The 20,558-nt window shown below is 46.1% G+C and overlaps 2 protein-coding genes across 2 annotated transcripts in view; one reads left to right on the plus strand and one right to left on the minus strand.

Annotated features, from left to right (window-relative positions):
* Positions 1–11,878, minus strand: part of LOC119707933 — a 38,840-nt gene extending 26,962 nt beyond the window's left edge. Inside the window, exons 1-3 of the mRNA XM_038153596.1 lie at positions 11,682–11,878; positions 4,075–4,223; positions 876–971 (exon numbers count right to left, since the gene is read on the minus strand). Of these exons, the coding sequence (XP_038009524.1) occupies positions 876–971; positions 4,075–4,223; positions 11,682–11,724 (288 nt within the window). The 5' untranslated portion in view covers positions 11,725–11,878. The remainder of the gene's footprint in view (positions 1–875; positions 972–4,074; positions 4,224–11,681) is intronic.
* Positions 1–20,558, plus strand: part of LOC119708856 (ankyrin repeat domain-containing protein 16-like) — a 116,331-nt gene that overhangs the window by 57,675 nt on the left and 38,098 nt on the right. The window lies entirely within an intron of this gene.

Genomic DNA, 20,558 nt, shown 5'->3' on the forward strand with positions numbered 1-20,558 from the left:
AATGAGGAATTCCAAGTAATTCCAAATAATTCTGAATAATTCCACTGGCACCAAGGAAAATTCCCTTTTCTCCCATCAGACCCATCCCTAAAAGCCCCCAAGAGCCAAAGAATCCCAAAGAACCCCAAATAAGAATTCCAATATGAATCCAAATAAGAATTCCAATAAGAATTCCAATAAGAATTCCAATAGGAATTCCAATAGGAATTCCAATAGGAATTCCAAATATTCCCAAGTAATCCCAGTGGCACCAAGGAAATTCCCTTTTCTCCCATCAGACCAATCCCTAAAAACCTCCAGGAGCCAAATAAATAATGCCAAATAATCGCAAATAATTGCAAATAATTCCAAATATTCCCAAAGAATTCCAAATATTCCCAAAGAATCCCAAATATTCCCAAAGAATTCCAAATATTCCCAAAGAATGCCACTGGCACCAAGGAAAATTCCTTTTTCTCCCATCAGACCCATCCCTAAAACCCCCCAGGAGCCAAAGAACCCCAAATAATTCCAATAAGAATTCCAATAAGAATTCCAATAAGAATTCCAATAAGAATTCCAATAAGAATTCCTAATATTCCCTAGTAATCCCAGAGGCACCAAGGAAAATTCCTTTTTCTCCCATCAGATCCATCCCTAAAACCCTCCAGGAGCCAAATAAATAATGCCAAATTATTGCAAATAATCCCAAGGAATTCCAAATATTCCCACGTAATCCCAGTGGCACCAAGGAAAATTCCCTTTTCTCCCCTCAGACCCATCCCCAAAGCCCCAGCAGCCGCTCCCAGAGCTTTTCCCAGCAGGAATTCCCCCGGGAATTGCCCCAGCAGATCTCGTGGGTCCCACATTCCCTCGGGAATGTCCCTGCAGGTCACCTCCTCCTCCTTGTCAAAGAGCAGGAAGGCGAAGGTCTCCTGCAGCTCCTCCTGGCTGTATCCCGCGGCCGCCTTGGCTCGCGCGAAAGCTCGGAGCTGCAAACAAATCCCAACATTTCGGCATCAGGGGATGCTGAGCCCAGAAAAAAATTCACTTCCCGCTTTTTTTTTAATCAGGATTAGAGGGAAAAGTAATCTGGCCCAGCAGAGCTGGAAGGGGTTTGATTCCTGAGCCCTGCAATCCCAAAAAATTGACGTGTGAGGAAAATGGAACAGGAAAATGAAAATGCAGCAGTGGGGATGGGAGAAGGGGATTGGGAAATGGGAATGTGGAAATGGGAATGAAGGGATGAAGGGATTTTAGAAGTGGGAATGTGGAGATTTGAAAAGTGGGAACAAAGGGATTTTGAAAGTGAGAATGGGGATTTGGAAATGGGAATGAAGGGATTTTAGAAGTGGGAACGGGAATGAAGGGATTTTAGAAGTGGGAATGAAGGGAGCTGCAAAGAAATCCCAACATTTTGGCCTCAGGGGATGCTGAGCCCAGAAAAAAATTCGTTTCCCACTTTTTCTTTTAATCAGGATTAGGGGGAAAAGTAATCTGGCCCAGCAGAGCTGGAAGGGGTTTGATTCCTGAGCCCTGCAATCCCAAAAAATTGAGGTGTGAGGAAAATGGAACACAGCAGCAACAGGAAAATGAAAATGCAGCAGTGGGGATGGGAGGAGGGGATTGGGAAACGGGAATGTGGGGTTGGGAAACGGGAATGTGGGATTGGGAAATGGGAATGTGGGATTGGGAAATGGGAATGTGGGATTGGGAAACGGGAATGTGGGATTGGGAAACGGGAATGTGGGATTGGGAAATGGGAATGTGGGACTGGGAAATGGGAATGAAGGGATGAAGGGATTTTAGAAGTGGGAATGTGGAAATTTGAAAAGTGGGAACAAAGGGATTTTGAAAGTGAGAATGGGGATTTGGAAATGGGAATGAAGGGATTTTAGAAGTGGGAACGGGAATGAAGGGATTTTAGAAGTGGGAATGAAGGGAGCTGGGAAAAAATCCCAACATTTTGGCCTCAGGGGATGCTGAGCCCAGAAAAAAATTCGCTTCCCGCTTTTTTTTAAAATCAGGATTAGGGGGAAAAGTAATTTGGCCCAGCAGAGCTGGAATAACAGCTGGATGGGGTTTGATTCCTGAGCCCTGCCATCCCAAAAAATTGAGGTGTGAGGAAAATGGAACACAGCAGCAACAGGAAAATGAAAATGCAGCAGTGGGGATGGGAGGAGGGGATTGGGAAAAGGGAATGTGGGATTGGGAAATGGGAATGTGGGACTGGGAAATGGGAATGTGGAGATGAAGGGATTTTAGAAGTGGGAATGTGGAAATTTGAAAAGTGGGAACAAAGGGATTTTAAAAGTGAGAATGGGGATTTGGAAATGGGAATGAAGGGATTTTAGAAGTGGGAATGGGAAGGAAGGGATTTTAGAAGTGGGAATGAAGGGAGCTGTAAAAAAATCCCAACATTTTGGCCTCAGGGGATGCTGAGACCAGAAAAAAATTCGCTTCCTGCTTTTTCTTTTAATCAGGATTAGGGGAAAAAGTAATCTGGCCCAGCAGAGCTGGATGGGGTTTGATTCCTGAGCCCTGCCATCCCAAAAAATTGAAGTGTGAGGAAAATGGAACACAGCAGCAACAGGAAAATGAAAATGCAGCAGTGGGGATGGGAGGAGGGGATTGGGAAAAGGGAATGTGGGATTGGGAAATGGGAATGTGGGATGAAGGGATTTGAAAAGTGGGAATGTGGAAATTTGAAAAGTGGGAACAAAGGGATTTTGAAAGTGAGAATGGGGATTTGGAAATGGGAATGAAGGGATTTTAGAAGTGGGAATGAAGGGAGCTGGGAAAAAATCCCAACATTTTGGCCTCAGGGGATGCTGAGACCAGAAAAAAAATTCGCTTCCCGCTTTTTTTTAAATCAGGATTAGGGGAAAAAGTAATCTGGCCCAGCAGAGCTGGAAGGGGTTTGATTCCTGAGCCCTGCAATCCCAAAAAAATTGAGGTGTGAGGAAAATGGAACACAGCAGCAACAGGAAAATGAAAATGCAGCAGTGGGGATGGGAGGAGGGGACTGGGAAATGGGAATGTGGGGATGAAAGGAACTTAAAATCAGATTTTGAAGGGATTCAAAAGTGGGAATGAAGGGATTTTGAAAGTGGGCATTAGGGGAATTTGAAAAGCGGGAATGTGGGATTTGAAAAATGGGAATGGGGATTTGGAAATGGGAATGGGGATTTGGAAATGGGAATGAAGGGATGAAGGGATTTGAAAAGTGGGAATGAGGGGATTTGAAAAGTGGGAATGTGGAGATTTGAGAAGTGGGAATGTGGAGATTTGAGAAGTGGGAATGTGGGGATTTGAAAAGTGGGAATGTGGGGATTTGAAAAGTGGGAATGTGGGGATTTGAAAAGTGGGAATGTGGGGATTTGAAAAGTAGGAATGAAGGGATTTTGAAAGCGGGAATGAAGGGATGAAGGGATTTTGAAAATAGGAATGAAGGGATTTGAAAAGTGGGAATGGGATGAAGGGATTTGAAAAGCAGGAATGAAGGGATTTGAAAAATGGGAATGAGGGGATTTTGAAAGTGGGAATGTGGGGATGAAGGGCTTTGAAAAGTGGCAATGTGGAGATTTGAAAAGTGAGAATGTGAGGACTTTGAAAGTGGGAACGAAGGGATTTTGAAAAGGGGAATGAAGGGATTTTGAAAGCGGGAATGTGGGGATTTTGAAAGCGGGAATGTGGGGATTTTGAAAGCGGGAATGTGGGGATTTTGAAAGCGGGAATGGAATGAAAGGACTTTTAAAAGTCCAGCCAGCTGGAAAAAGATAAAAGGAAAAGTGGAGACAGAGACATCCCAAAAATCTGCCTTGAGGTCACTCAGCAGAAAAGCAACCCATGGAAGGGAATCCCCCCGGTTCCAAAGGAATTCTGGAATTCCCAAGGCTCCAGGAATTTTGAGCACCATTGGCTGCGTGGATCGTTTATGTGTTTATTCCTGACGGGGACGGAAGTGCAAGGATGGGAGGAAAAAAAAAGTTGGGAATTTCAAGAGGGAAAGGAAACAGAGCTGGCAATAAATCAGCATTCCCAGAGGGGTGCAGCTCCCAGAAAATCCCATTTTTCCCGGGATGGCAGGCCTACCTCGCTCAGGAAAAGCTCATTTTCCACCAGGATGGCGCTGCTGTACTGGAAGCCGTGCTGGGAGCCGGAGTGCAGGGAGGAGCTGTGCAGCACCGCCACGGCCCGCTGCAACAGGGAACAGCCCTGCTCCTCGGGATCCTGCGGGAATCCTGGGAACATTGGGAATATTGGGAATATTGCAGCTGGGAATGGCTGCAACAGGGAACAGCCCTGCTCCTCGGGATCCTGCGGGAATCCTGGGAACATTGGGAATATTGGGAATATTGCAGCTGGGAATGGCTGCAACAGGGAACAGCCCTGCTCCTCGGGATCCTGCGGGAATCCTGGGAATATTGGGAATATTGGGAATATTGGGAATTGCCAAATCAATGTGGGGATTCAGGATGGAAAAAGGGGACTATTCCAGGTGGGAATTGCTGCAACAGGGAACTCTGCCCCTCGGGATCCTGGGGGAATCCTGGGGGAAAATGGGAATATTCCAGCTGGGAATTCCCAGAGCACTGGGGGGATTCAGGGATGGGAAAACAGGGAATATTCCAGGTGGGAACTGCCAGATCAATGTGGGAATTCAGGATGGGGTGTGCAAGAAAAAAGGGAAATATTCCAGCTGGGAATTGCCAGAATGGCTTCTCAGGATCCAGGGGGAATCCCGGGGAAAAATGGGAATATTAGGAATATTTATGAATTCATCATTTAAAAATGAATAAATCAATATTGAATTAGAAATTATAAATCGATGAAAATTAAATTACATTTTCCATTTAGAAGTTCATTTTGTTTGTTTTTCCTGCATTTTTCCCCGTGTTTCCTGCATCCTCAAGGAAGCACCCAGAAAATGGAAAATTTAAATCAAGTTTTAAATTTAAGTTGATTTTGCTCGTTTTTCCTGCATTCTTCCCCAGAAAATGGAAAATTTAAATAAAATTCAAATAAAAATTAAATAAAATTTTCAATTTAGAAGTCCATTTTGCTCGTTTTTCCTGCATTTTTCCCCAGAAAACATAAAATTTAAATAAAAATTAAATAACATTTTACATTTAAAGTCCATTTTGCTTGTTTTTCCTGCATTTTTTCCCTGTGTTTCCTGCATCCTTAAGGAAGCACACAGAAAATGGAAAATTTAAATAAAATTTAAATCAAATTTTAAATTTAAAAGTTGATTTTGCTCATTTTTCCTGCATTTCCCCCCAGAAATCATAAAATTTAAATTAAAATTAAATAACATTTTACATTTAGAAGTCCATTTTGCTCGTTTTTCCTGCATTTTTCCTCAGAAAACGGAAAATTTAAATCAAATTTTAAATAAAAATTAAATCAAACTTTCAATAAAATGTTAAATTTGGAATGTCACTGCATTTTAAATCCCAGCCCGGCTCACAGGATCCACCACAAGCTCTTTATTTTTTTAAAGATTCTTTTTTGCCGGAGCACCGTCGCTTCTTTTGGAAAATATAAAATATTTTTAGGGATGAAAGTTAAAAAAAAATGTGGAAAACTCTTGGGAATACAACGAAAAATCTGGGAATTTTGCGGGCGATCGCTCCTCAATGCAGCTTCAAAAGGAAAATGCAGAAAGGGGGGAAATAATTTAGAAATTAATTAATTAATGAATTAATTAATGAGAGGAAACTGAGCCCAAGCGGAGCACCCCTCAGTTCCCTCCTGGGCTGAGGGGAAATTCCATCCCTAAGGAAAAAAATTCCCAGGAAAAGAATCCCAAATCCTGGAACACGCCAGGGGCACGGGGAAAGTGAAAGCGGCCACGGCAGAAGGGAAAGTGAAAGTGAGACCTGGGAATGGCACCGGATCCACGGGAAAACTGGGAATGGGAAACTGGGAATGGGAAACCGGGAATGGCACCGGATCCATGGGAATGGGAAACTGGGAATGGTGCCCGATCCACGGGAAAACTGGGAATGGCACCGGATCCACAGGAAAACTGGGAATGGGAAACTGGATCCACGGGAAAACTGGGAATGGCACCCGATCCACGGGAAAACTGGGAATGGGAAACCGGGAATGGGAAACCGGGAATGGCACCGGATCCACGGGAAAACTGGGAATGGGAAACCGGGAATGGCACTGGAACCATGGGAAAACTGGGAATGGGAAACTGGGAATGAGAAACTGGGAATGGGAAACTGGGAATTGCACCAGATCCACGGGAAAACTGGGAATGGGAAACTGGGAATGGGAAACCGGGAATGGCACCGGATCCACAGGAATGGGAAACCGGGAATGGGAAACTGGGAATGGGAAAGCTGGGAATGGCACTGGATCCATGGGAAAGCTGGGAACGGGAAAACCTTGGGAATGGTATCAGATCCACGGGAACGGGAAACCTGGGAATGGGAAACTTGGGAATGGCACCGGATCCACAGGAAAACTGGGAATGGGAAACTGGGAATGGTGCTGGATCCACGGGGGGAAACTTGGGGAAACAGAAACCTGGGAATGGCACTGAGGGAAACTGAGAGACTTGGGAATGGCACTGGATCCATGGTGAAAAACTCTGGGAATGAGGAACCTGGGAATGGCATGGAGGGAATGAGAAACTTGGGAATGGCAATGAGAGAATGAGAAACTTGGGAATGGCACTGAGGGAATGAGAAACCTGGGAATGGCACTGAGGGAAACTGAGAGACTTGGGAATGGCACTGAGGGAATGAGAAACTTGGGAATGGCACTGAGAGAATGAGAAACTTGGGAATGGCACTGAGGGAATGAGAAACGTGGGAATGGCGCTGGATCCATGGAGCACACTCCAGGAGTGGGGTCACAGCAGGGATGGCACGGGACTGGAAGGTCCAGGGGGATTGATGATCCCTGAAACCCTGGGGCATTCCCAGCTGGCCCTGCTGAATTCCCACCCTTCCAGCACAGAATTCATCCCGGCGCTGCTGCAGCTCCCAAAAGCAGCTCCAGTCCAGGCAGTGCTGAGCTTTCCCTCCCTGCTGGGCACAACCCACGCTCCAGGGAAAGATGGAATTCCTCGCCATTCCGCTCATCTGCTGCTCCCTGCTCCTTCTCCTGGGCAGGGTGAGCAGAGCCAGGCAATCCTTGGGGCTGGCAAAGATTCCTAGGGTGGAATGCCACCATTCCAGCACTGCCAGGGTCACCCGTGTCCCCAGGTGCCACATCCACGGGGAAATCCCCCCAGGAATGGGGACTGCACCCCGCCCTGGGCACTTCCAATGCCCGAGCACCTTTCCCATGGGGAAATGGTCCCCAAAATCCAATCCAAACCTCCCCCGGCCCAGCTGAGGCCATGCACTTCCAAAATGCAGGATGCTCCTTTGGCTCATCCCGTTTTCTGGGATCTCTGGATGGCCTCAGCACTCAGCAACTTCCGAAGGAGTTTTCCCAGCTCAGGAGGAAAACTCCAGGCTTTTACATTTTTTAACCTTAAAATTTGAGTAGCGTTCACTGCAGGCACTTGGATGCTGTTAAATCCTCAAAATTTCCTCAAAATGCCAAAAATCCAGCAATTTTCCTGGCTTGATCCCAAGTCTGGAATGAGCTGGAATATTGGGTATCACCAGCAGGATCAGCTCTGGCACCACCACATCCCACTGCGGATTTACACCGAAATTTGGGATAAATCCAGGAGCTTTTTATCTTGCCACAATCATCCCAAAAACCAGTTTGTGTTCTTCCAGAGGTTCCTTGGGATCATCTTTCCCAAATTCTTTTGGGGTTTAATTCCTCCTATCCCAATTTCCTTCCTTCCCTGTGGGAGATCTTCTGGAAAAATCCAGAGTCTCTCCCTGGCTGATCCAGAGATTTTTTTTCCTTCTCCAGCTGAGATCCAGGGATTTTCCTTCTCCAGCTGATGCCACTGCTGGGAACTGTTTGCTGAGTGGACTGGGAACAACAGAAATTTCAGGAAAAACTGGATATCAGGGAAAATTTCCCCCCTAAAAAGCATGGGAAGAGGTTGCCCAGGACACTGGAGGGATTTAAAAGCTGGAAGTGACACGTGGGGACATCAGTGGTGGCCTTGGGAACGGCTGGATTGGATCTCTGAGGGCTTTTTCCAGCTCTGGAATTCCACTTTCCCAGCTTTTCTCCACCCCAGGACACAGGGAATTATTTTAACCCTGGATGTGCTGGTGGCTGAAGCTGCCACGGGATAACGGATCCAACCTCACCCCAAAAGAAGCGGGATTTTCCACGTTTTCCAGGCTGATGCTGGGAATGGGATGGGTTGGGATCACAACAAACCCTCTGGAATAAACTGGCCTGACGTTTCCGTGCGCTTCCTGGAGGTCTTGCCCCAGGACACTGCAGATGAGGAATAAAAACCAATCCACGACTGCAAAGATTCCACCTTTTCCTCAGGAAATGGAATTTCCAGCAGTTTTCAGCACGCAGCTCCACGTTCCTAACTGAACCCTCCCTGGCCCCAAACTCGGGAATTACGTCCTGCTTTGGGGTGGGATCATTCCTTTTGCTGATTTTACCTCGGTGAGCCCAGGTGGTTGTTCCTAAGCAAACACAGGGGCTGGATTGGATTCCCTTTCTTTTTTTTTCCAATTTTTTTTTTCCCAATTTTTTCCCAACCACCCAGGGCTGATTCCAGCTGGGAACTCCATGCTCTGGGGCAGCTCAGCATTCCCTGATCCCATTCTTGATCCCCTTTCTGGCCTCCAGCTGTGCCAGGGGAGGTTTGGGTTGGATTTTGGGGACCATTTCTCCAAGGAAAAGGAATGAGGATGTGGAGGCTGCAGATGTTTTTTAGGGCCTGGCAGGATTTGATTTATGTGGATGGGGTTTAGGCGCTGCAGGCAATTCCTGGCATCTTTTCAGGGCACTCTGCAACCTTCAGAGAGCTCAGATTTGATCTCACAGCAAAATCCAAACCCCACTGGATGGACAGGGAATTTTAGCAGTTTCCTCATGGGAAGGGAAAGTGATGCTCCTGCATCACGTTCAAAAAAAAAAAAACCCTCGGTGTGTCATCGGAAATTGCAGCAAATCCGGGTGTTCCCAAATTCCCACCCGGAATTTGGTTCCTTCTGTTCTTTTGTTTGGCTCCAACAAAAGAATTCCAAAGGAAATGTTTCATCCAGGAGGGAAAAGCTGGAAAAATCCAGCCCCGGGGGGAGGAGAAATGATGGAGCCTCGCTTGCTGCACCAGCAGATGGAAAAATTAACGGGGGGAAAAAAAACTCCTTAAGAGGTTCAGGCTGGATGAGGAGTTGGAATTTTCCCTCTGGAAAAGGACAGGTCCCCATTCCTGGCTGGACAAAGCCACATCCATCTCACTGTGATGAAAAAACTCCTCAGGGTAGGAATCCTCCAGCTAAAATCCTTCCAAGAGCAATCTCTTGGATTTTACAACCTCCCTCCTGCTCCTTTCAGCTGCCCAGCAAATTCAAAATGTGGTTTTTACACGTTTCACGCATTAATTGATAAAAATCAGGAGTTTTTATCCCAAAACTCCAATTCTGTCACCTCACCCAGGGCTGGGGCTTCCCTCAGGTGACACCTGGCTCTTCCCAAGTCACCAGCACAGGAATTCTGGCACTTGGACAACAAAAAAAAGCAACATTTTGTTTGCAAAATCAGCCAGTTCAGTGATTTTCCACGGAGCTGAGAGAGCAGCAGTGTCAGGAACAAATCTCCCTGAGGCAGAGAAATTCCTTTTGGGAAAAGGGAAAAAAAATCAAAACAAATCCTCCAACCACATTCCCTACGGATCCTCTGGCTGGGGAGATCACACCCTGAAAATTCCCAATAAAAACAACCAAAGCCACGCACTCAAATCCAAAGATTCCCTCAGAATTAGGGGGGGGTCTCACCGTCAAAAAAAAATATTCCAGATTGGGAAAAAACCTGAATTTATCCCCCAAAAAAATCAACATTGCACTTTCTGGTCTCAAAGGGATTCTAAGCAAGAACAAGGAATCGGTGACTTTGGGGAAGAAAATCCCAAGGTGGGATTTGAAGGAATACTGAGGGTGAAGATCTGGGAATGGGGAATATTCAAGCTGGCTCTGCTGTTGCCAAAAACTGCAGGTTTAAAAGGAACACTAAAAAGAAATAAAGCAAATTATATATTTAAATCCATTTCACAGCTACCTAACAGCCTGTGGTGCAAGGCAATTAATTGTAATTAATCACAATTCTTACAGAGGAGATAAGAGTTTCTGAAATGCTCTGATAATATTTTTTTTTTGGCTGGAAAACGATTTCTGTGAAATCAGACATTTCAGTTACAACAGAATTTATATAAAAAAATTCCTTCTAGAGCAGTGATTTCCAGACTCGACCACAGCAAAACCCCGTGTTTTATAAAAACCAAAAGGAGCTTGGAGCTGCACTAAGAAATATCCATTTTATCAAAGACTTGGGGTAAATCCATTAATTTTATGTTCTGACTTGAGCAGCCCAAAAAAAGCAGAGCACCTCCTGCACCATTCTGGATCCTTCTGGATCATCACAGAACGCACGTTTTTTAGGAAAAAAAACTTGGTTTCCATGGAGCAAGGACCATGATTTCCAATTCTCTTTGTGCCATCCAACCTCCTGCTCGTTTCATCTATCCCAGATTATCCTCCCTTCAGGAGTGCAGACCCAGAGCTGGGCAAGCTCTGCCGCAATCCAAACCTCTGTGGGATGATTCGAGGACAATCTGGGATTAGAATTGTGCAAGACCAGAGAACAAACGTATTTTTCTCCCCTTATAAGGCCAAATTTCAGCCCTGCAGCTTCTCCAAAGGGGGACCGAGAGCCCTCCAGGAGAGGATCAGCACCCATCCACGCTGTTTTTATTCCCAAATCCCACTCCCGAAAGGCACCCACATCACCCAGCACGTGTGTCCAAAAAAGCACCGTGACTTTCCTAGCTGCTCAGGCCCTGGGATCAACCACTTGAAAAAGCCAACGTGTCGCTGGTGAGCCGGAGAATTTCAAAACCATCTGGTTCCTACGTGTGCGAGGCTTCCAGGAGCTCGGGGTCGGGGCCTCACCGACCTCCCCCGGGCACGGGAAGGGGGCAAAGGCGGCGGGGCCGCTCCTGTGCTCCCCAGGGAAGGGCGGGATGCAGCCGGGAACCCTCTTTTACCCAGGGAAGGGCAGGATGGAGCCGGTAAACGCTCTGCTCCCCGCCGAAGGGCGGGATGAAGCCGGTAAATCGTCTTTTCCCCGGGGAAAAGGGCGATGGAGCGGTAACCCTTTGCTTGCCAGAGAAGGGCGGGATGGAGCCAGTAATGCCCCCCCTACACGCGTACACTTCTCCCGGGGCAGGGCGGGATGCAGCCGGGAATCCTCCTCTCCTTAAGGAAGGGCTGGAGCCGGCAACCCTTCTTTCCTTAAGGAAGAATGGGATGGAGCTAGCAACTCTCTTCTCCTTAAGGAAGGGCACGATGGAGCCGGTCGCCTTCCCCTCTCCAAAGGAACAGCGGCACGGAGCCAGTTATTCCCCCCTCCTAGGGAAGAGCGGAATGAAGCCTCTCGCTTTGCCTTCTCCCAGGGAAGAGAGGGATGGAGCCGGTCGCCCTTCCCTCCCTCAAGGAAGAGCGGCATGGAGCCGGTAACCACCGCCCAACTCGCAGGGAAGGGCGCGATGGAGCCGCCCGCCCTCACCCCCCGGCCCCGCTTACCCGTGCCCGGCTCGCCGCTCTCCCCGCGCCGCCTCTCGCCCATGGCCGGGGCTCGCTCGGGGCCGTCCCTCAGGCCGCCCTCATGGCCGCCCCGCCCGGCCCCCGGCGCGGCGCCGCTACCGGGCCGGCGGCATGAGGCGGCGCGGGGCGGCCGCCGCCATCCGCCGGCCCCAGGAAGTGGAAGGACGGAGCGGGCGGGGGAGGAGGGAGAGAGAGAGGGAGGGAGGGAAGGAGGGAAGGAGGGGACGAGGGGCGGGAGCGGCGGGGAAAAAAACAGAAAGTGAAAACTGAACCGGAAAGACAGCGAGGGGCCGCCCGCGGGTTTTCCTCTTCCCGCGGTCACCGGCCCTGGCTGCCCGTAGCCGGCTTGTCGTCTTCCGTCCTCGGCGCTGTCCCTCGTTGTCGGCTCCTGGCTCGGCCATCAGTGTTTGCAGTTGGTGCGGGTCTCGCCCCAGTCTTGCCCTCTCCTCCTCCTCGATCATCTCAGCCTCTCCATGCCTGATTTCAGGTCTTCCCGCTGCCCCTTCCCTCATCCCCTCACAGCATGGGGAGAGACCCTTTTCTCCTCCTCAGCCCTTCCCCATCAGAGTTTTCTGTCTTTTGGGTCTTCCCTCAGCTTTCCCCAATTCCCTTTCTGACCAATTCAATGTTTGTTCAGCTCTCCCCACTGCCTCTTCCCTCATTCTTCTGCTTTGAGCTCTCATCTCAGTGCCTTCCCCAGAGCCATGTTTTGGACCTTCTGTCAGTCCCCAAACTCCTTCCCTTGTCCCCTCACATCACGGCCAGAGCTCCTTTTCTCACCTCAGTCTTTCCCACTCAGTATATTCCCTTTGTGTTCCTTGTTTTGGGCCTTTCCTCAGTCCCAAAATTTGTTTCCTTAATCACTCACACTTTGCATCATGGCCGGACCCCCCTCCCTCCCCTCAGTCCTTCTCCCTCAGTATTTTATCTCAGTCCCCTTCCTGATCCCCTCTGCCCCTCCATACCTGACGTCAGCTCTTCCCACAACTACTCAAGGACAAATCTCTCTCCTTGCCGGGCTGATCTGGGCAGATTCCGTATGGTGCAGAAAAATGGAATTATTGATCTTATTTTTCTTCCTAGACATCCATTTCCATGTGTGTGTGTGTTTGTGGCCTGCAGCCACCCTGTGAGGGACTTCGGGGGTATCCCAATCCATGGGGGACAAGGGGACATCAGGAACAGGGATGGGGCTGAGGGTTGAAGGGAAGCACTGAGGTGAGGGACACAATAATGGGGTGAGGACATGAGGGAAGGGGACAGAAAGGATAATGAAATATGGGGGGGAGGCCCTGAGGGAAGAGCCAGAATGAGGGGCTGAGGGGATCAGGAAGGGGATAGAGGGGAGGCTCTGAGGGAGAAGGACTGAGGTAAAAGAAGATCCAAAATGAGAAACTGAGAAAAAACACTGGGCCAAAACAGATTAAAAATGATGGGGAAAGGCCCTGAGGGAAGAGACAAAATGTGGGGCTAAGGAAAAACACTGAAGGGGAAGGCCTGAGGTGAAGGAAGGGGTTTCAGGAATGATGTGAGGGAATGACAAAAGACCCAAACCAAAGCTCTGTGCAAGGCACTGAAGTGAGGGAAGAAGACTGAGGGGATGAGGGTGAGTGACACAGAAATGGAGTGAGGAGGTGAGGGAAGGGGATGGAATGGATAAAGAAATATGGGAGAAAGGCCCTGAGGGAAGGGACTGAGTGGATCAGGGAAGGGGTTTTGGGGGGATTGAGGGAAGGCTGTGAGGGGGAAGAATTGAGGTGAAGGAAGGGGCTCAGGGAATGATGTGAGGGGTGAGGAAAACAAGGAACAAGAGGAAGAGGTCTGAGGGAAGACCCAAAATGAGGGGCTGGGGAAAAACACTGGGCTAGAACAGATAAAAAATTATGGGGAAAGGCCCTGAGGGAAGAGCCAAAATGAGGGGCTGAGGGGATCAGGGAAGGATTTTGGGGAGATTGAGGAAAGACTCTGAGGGGGAAGGCCTGAGGTGAAAAAAGGGATTTAAGGAATGATGTGAGGGGTGAGGGAATGAGGACAGATCCAAAACAAAGCTCTGGGGAAGGCACTGAAGTGAGAGATGGGCTCAGAGCAGGAGAAGACTGAAGGAATGAGGGTGAGTGACTCAGAAATTAGGTGAGGAGGTGAGGAAAGGGGATGGAATGGATGAAGAAAGATGGGGGAAGGTGCTGAGCGAAGAGCCAAAATGAGAAACTGAGGAAAAACACTGGGCCAGAACAGATAGAAAATGATGGGGAAGGTCCTGAGGGAAGAGCCAAAATGAGGGGCTGAGAAGATCAGGGAAGGATTTTGGGGGGATTGAGGGAAGGCTCTGAGGGGGAAGGACTGAAGTGAGGGAAGGGGTTTAAGGAATGATGTGAGGGGTGAGGGAAAGAAAGAACAAGAAACAATGAAGGAAAACAAGGAATGAGAGGAAGGGGACTGAGGGAAGATCCAAAATGAGAAACTGAGGCAAACCACAGGTAGAAAGTGATGGTAAAAGGCTCTGAGGGAAGGGGCTGAGGGGCTCCTTAAAGTCCCTCGTGATGGTTCTGAGTTGCCTCCCCCCAGTATTGAACCCTACATGGAACAGAAGGAGCCGAGGATCATTTTTAGGCTTCACCAGGCTTGGCAGAAACACCAAAAACACATCCAACGGCGAATGTTGCAATCGAGTTTGGAGCAGGGAACAGGGAGATCTGGACTTGCCCAACCTCTTACACAAGAGGATTTAGGAACACCCCGTCCTGAACGCTGGGGCAAAGGTTGTGTTTGGCTGAGCAAGGAGTCTTGGAGGGGATTCCACTTGGCAACGAGATCCATGGTGCTGAATCCATAATAAATGTACAGAGAGGCTGATTGCTGATCCTTGCTGAGCAGTCTTGATGCTCAGAGCCCAGGCTGAGCTTCAGCTCTGCTGATCTTTGCAGGAAAGATTGGCAAACAAATTAAAACATAAGGAACAACAATGGGCCAAGTCATTTATGAGTCACTTATTAGCCAAATAAGCCAGGAACGTGCCCTTATGGATATTTCACCCACCTTAAGAATTTGCCACGGCAGCAGCAGAGTGCAAAGTGCTGCTGCCCGGTGAAAAAAATGAAGTTGGGGGGAGAAAAAGTGACTTTTTTTTTTGTTGGGGCAGGGCACCACTTGTAGCGGTTTTTATATATTTATTTATTTATTTATTTATTTATTTTTAGCATTTATCACGGCAAATCTGCAAGATTCGTGGGTTTTTCTAGCTCCTTCTGGCAGATAAAAACCTGGAATTCTTGCCGAGACAGAAATATGTTCCTGCTTGCCCTTAGAGGGGGACAAATCCACAGCCTTGACCTAAGAGGAGTGAAGAGGTCTCTGTGGTTCTGGGGCATCTCAAGAGCAGATCTGCAGTCAGAACATCCAAGTTTCCACCTCCAGTAGGATCATCCAGTCACTGTCCCAATGAAATCCAAGTATTTTAGTGTTGGGGGCTACTTCTGGTGGGGAAATGTAGAATTTCATCTCCTTTTTTAGTGCTTAGAAGAGCAGAGAATTCAAAGGAATTTCGTCAGCAGCGCTTCTGATGGTTCGGACTGGATCATCCTAAAAATCTTTTCCAGCTTTAATTATTTTGTTCATTTTGCTGAGGGGAGGAACTGGAGGTCAGAGCCCATTTTGAAGTGGAGTTCCTCTGTCCCTTTTTGGTGCCTCATGACTTTTTCGGGCGGTGACAAGCCAAGCCCATGACGTCACCCTGGTGGGGACCCGGTTCCTGGCAAGGCTTTAGGTTGGCTTCTTTGAAACCTTGACTCATAAGGTTCTGGGGTACTTCAATGTGAGTTTAAAGAAGTCATTTGGAGTTTTATTTCCCTCTTTTATTCAGAACGAAATCGGAATTATTCCGTCGGTCGCTCCGTGGAGGAGAGGAGTTGCGATGGAATGACTCACGCGGGAGGTGGGAGCAGCAGTTCCTGATGACATCAGGGTAAAGCAAATCAATTTATTAATTATTGACTGTGTGGGGCAGTGCCAGGAGCCCAGCTGAGGCCACAACCTGCAAACACCAGAGAGGATCCTTCTCCTGCCCTGGGGTAATCCCAGAAACTCACGGAAAAGCTGAATTTCTCTGCTTTTGTGTTATTTATTACCGTGGAAATGCTGATTTTTCTCCTGTTTCCTTATGCTCACGGAATGCTTTGGGTGGGAATCTCCTTGCTCCACATTCCAGGAATTCTTCCGTGGGCACCTTCCACCATCCCAGGTTTTTCCAGCCTCACCTTGGACTCTTCCAGGGATGGGGCAACCACAGCTTCTCTGGGAATTCCATTCCAAGGCCTCACCGGCCTCCCGTGTCATTTGTGACATCAGAATTTGGGTTGCTTTCCCTTGATTTCCTAAAGTTTGGCATCGTTTCTGTCTCCTCCCGTGTCATTTGTGACATCAGAATTTGGGTTGCTTTCCCTTGATTTCCTAAAGTTTGGCATCGTTTCTGTCTCCTCCTTCCATTTTTGGAGCCAATCTTGACAACGAGGCAGTGATTTCTCCAACTTTCTCCAAAATTTGGGGGTTTCTGCTCCTCAGCTCAATGGGCAGAAATTTGCTCCCCCCATTTCTGCTCTGTTTTCTCTAAAGAGGCGTCAAAAAAAAAGGCATAAAATGCAAAATCTGGACCTTTTAACCCAAATTTTTACTTTATTCCACTCCACTGCCAAGGTGGAGTTCTTCACTCAGCTCAAGAAAAACTCCTTTAATCTCTAAGATCTCACAGCAAGTTTTATTTTATTTTATTTTGTTTTGTTTTATTTTATTTTATTTTGTTTTGTTTTATTTTGTTTTATTACATTTTATTTTGTTTTGTTTTATTTATTTTGTTTTATTTATTTTATTTTATTTTGTTTTATTTTATTTTTATTTTTATTTTGTTTTGTTTTAATTTGTTTTATTTTATTTTATTTTATTTTGGTTTTTTATTTTGTTTTATTTTAATTTGTTTTATTTTAGTTTATTTTGTTTTATTTTATTTTGTTTTGTTTTATTTTATTTTATTTTATTTTATTTTAAATTTTTATTTATTTTTTAATTTTATTTTATTTTATTATATTTTAGGCCCAATTTTATCTTATTTCCCTTTAATTTTATCACACCTGTCAAAAAAAAAGGTAAAAATCATCAAAAATACCCCATGGAAGGGCATTTTTTAAATTTCCCCTTTAATTTTGCTAATTCTGTCCCAAAAATTGTGAAAACAATCAAAAATAAATTGTGATAATCAAGAATAAATTATGATAATAATCAAAAATTGTGAAAATAATCCAAAATACCCCATGAAGGAGAATTTTTGGTGCTTTCTCATGGGGTCTTCATGCAGTGCTCCCAAGCCAGTTCAGATTTTTGCTTTTTGGCTTGATTTATTCTTGGTTTTGGGATGCTTTTTTTGGCATCCTGCAGCTTTAGAACCCCTGGCGCTGCTCGGGTGCTGATGCCAAACATCTCAAACAGCTCCGGTGGCTTCTTAAGCCAGACCTAAAGTTAAACCCGCCCTGCAAAAAAGCCTTGAACTAAACCCAGCTTATTTGAATCCAGTGGTGCAACCGTAAAACCACAGAGAATCCTCAGGAAATGACTCAAAGGTGACAAGGAAGGCAGAAAATTCTCCTTTTTTAACAAGTTTCTGCCATTTCCCCCATTTTTCAGAAAAATTCTCAATTTCATTTCTTCATTCTTAAAAAAAAAAATTCCTCCTGCTGCTGCTCAGCTGATAATTTCGCATTATAAACCTGAAGATGTCTAAATATTGAGTTGAAATATTAATTATTGACATTAATTGTTGCTCTTTGCCAGGCACAGCTGGAGCCAGCAGACAGGAGCTCTTCCCAAAAGGTTTGATCCTGGCAAAAATCTTGGAATCATGGAATGGTTTGGCTGGGAAGGGACCTAAAACTCCTCCAATTCCGTGGGCAGGAACATTTCCACTATCCCAAATTTCTCCAAGCCCCATCCAACGATTCCAGGGATGGAGCAGCCACAATTTCCTTGGAAAAAAATCTCATTTTTTGAGAGATGCCAGCCTGGAAAAATCCTCCAATTCTCCCTTGGCAGATGGAGCAATTGCAGATTTTATGGAATTATTGCCATGGATTTTTCCAGCTCCATCATTTCCAACCAGAATCGATTGATGGAATTTCATCCTGCTGCAGGGATAAAATTGGAATTTTCTCCAAAATTGATATTTTCTCCCAAATTTGTAATTTTCAGGATAAAAACATACGTGAAAAATCCATATATGAAAAATCCTCAATTTCTCCCTTGGCAGGATGGAGCAATTGCAGTTTTAATGGAATTATTGCCATGGATTTTCCAGCTCCATCATTTCAAACCAGAAGTTTCCCACTGGATTTATGGAATTTCATCCTCCTGCAGGAGCAAAATTGGTATTTTCTTCAAAACTGTTACTGTCTCCCAAATGGATATTTTCTCCCAAATTTGTAATTTTCAGGAGAAAAACATACGTGAAAAATCCATACATGAAAAATCCTCCATTTCTCCCTTGGCAGGATGGAGCAATTGCTGTTTTTATGGAATTATTGCCATGGATTTTCCAGCTCCATCATTTCCAACCAGAATGGATTGATGGAATTTCATCCCCCTGCAAGGATAAAATTGGTATTTTCTCCAAAATTGGTATTTTCTCCAAAATGGATATTTTTTCCCAAATTTGTAATTTTCAGGACAAAACATATGTGAAAAATCCATATATGAAAAATCCTCCATTTCTCCCTTGGCAGATGGAGCAATTGCAGTTTTAATGGAATTATTGCCATGGATTTTCCAGCTCCATCATTTCCAACCAGAATGGATTGATGGAATTTCATCCTCCTGCAGGGGCAAAATTGGGTTTCTCCCAAAATTGGTATTTTCTCCAAAACTGTTACTGTCTCCCAAATGGATATTTTCTCCCAAATTTGTAATTTTCAGGAGGAAAAACATACATGAAAAATCCATACATGAAAAATCCTCAATTTCTCCCTTGGCAGGATGGAGCAATTGCAGTTTTAATGGAGTTATTGCTGTGAATTTTCCAGCTCCATCATTTCCAACCAGAATGGATTTATGGAATTTCCTCCTCCTGCAGGGGCAAAATTGGTGATTTCTCCAAAATTGGTATTTTCTTCAAAATTGGTAATGTCTCCCAAATGGATATTTTCTCACAAATTTGGAATTTTCAGGAGGAAAAACATACACGAAAAATCCATACATGAAAAATCCTCCAATTCTCCCTTGGCAGGATGGAGCAATTGCAGTTTTAATGGAATTATTGCCATGGATTTTCCAGCTCCATCATTTCAAACCAGAATGGATTGATGGAATTTCATCCTGCTGCAGGGGCAAAATTGGTATTTTCTCCCAAATTGGTATTTTCTCCCAAATGGATATTTTCTCCCAAATTGGAATTTTCAGGAGAAAAACATATGTGAAAAATCCATACATGAGAAATCCTCCATTTCTTACTTGGCAGATGGAGTAATTGCAGTTTTTATGGAATTATTGCCATGAATTTTGCAGCTCCATCATTTCCAACCAGAATGGATTGATGGAATTTCATCCTGCTGCAGGGGCAAAATTCGTATTTTCTCCCAAATTGGTATTTTCTCCCAAATTGGAATTTTCAGGAGAAAAACATACATGAAAAATCCTCCATTTCTTACTTGGCAGATGGAGTAATTGCAGATTTTATGGAATTATTGCCATGAATTTTTCAGCTCCATCATTTCAAACCAGAATCGATTGATGGAATTTCATCCTCCTGCAGGAGCAAAATTGGAATTTTCTCCCAAATTGGCATTTTCTCCCAAAATTTGTATTTTCTCCCAAATGGATATTTTCTCCCAAATTTGGAATTTTCAGGAGGAAAAACATACATGAAAAATCCATACATGAAAAATCCTCAATTTCTCCCTTGGCAGGATGGAGCAATTGCAGTTTTAATGGAATTATTGTCATGGATTTTCCAGCTCCATCATTTCCAACCAGAATGGATTTATGGAATTTCATCCTTCTGCAGGGGCAAAATTGGTATTTTCTCCCAAATTGGTATTTTCTCCCAAACGGATTATTTTCTCCCAAACTGGTAATTTTCAGGAGAAAACCATGGATTTTTCCATCCCAGCAGGGACCAAGGACAGGGTGGGTTTTTATGTTCAGAAGTGAAATCACTGCAGAATATAATTGACAGAATTTTTTTTTTTTTGCCTAAAAAAATGGAATTTTCTAAAAATAAATGTAAAAATGAAGGAATCCTGCAGGATCTCTGCTTGGAGGAGCAGCTCTCCCTGAAGAGAGAGTAAAGTTTGCACCCCACACCAGTGCTCCCAGTAACCCCTGCACCCCATCCCAGTGCCCCCAGTAACCCTCACACCCCATCCCAGTGCTCCCAGTAACCCCTGCACCCCATCCCAGTGCCCCCAGTAACCCTCACACCCCATCCCAGTGCCCCCAGTAACCCTCACACCCCATCCCAGTGCTCCCAGTAACCCTCATATCCCATCCCAGTGCCCCCAGTAACCCTCACACCCCATCCCAGTGCTCCCAGTAACCCCTGCACCCCATCCCAGTGCCCCCAGTAACCCCTGCACCCCATCCCAGTGCCCCCAGTAACCCCTGCACCCCATCCCAGTGCTCCTAGTAACCCCTGCACCCCATCCCAGTGCTCCCAGTAACCCTCACACCCCATCCCAGTGCTCCCAGTAACCCCTGCACCCCATCCCAGTGCCCCCAGTAACCCTCACACCCCATCCCAGTGCCCCCAGTACCCCTGAGGACACGCACCAGTGTCCCCATTTCCCCCCTCCCCACGCACACCAGTAACCCAGTATCCCCTCC

This window comes from Motacilla alba, chromosome 1A (assembly GCF_015832195.1).
Source record: "Motacilla alba alba isolate MOTALB_02 chromosome 1A, Motacilla_alba_V1.0_pri, whole genome shotgun sequence".
Classification (NCBI taxonomy): Eukaryota; Metazoa; Chordata; class Aves; order Passeriformes; family Motacillidae; genus Motacilla; species Motacilla alba.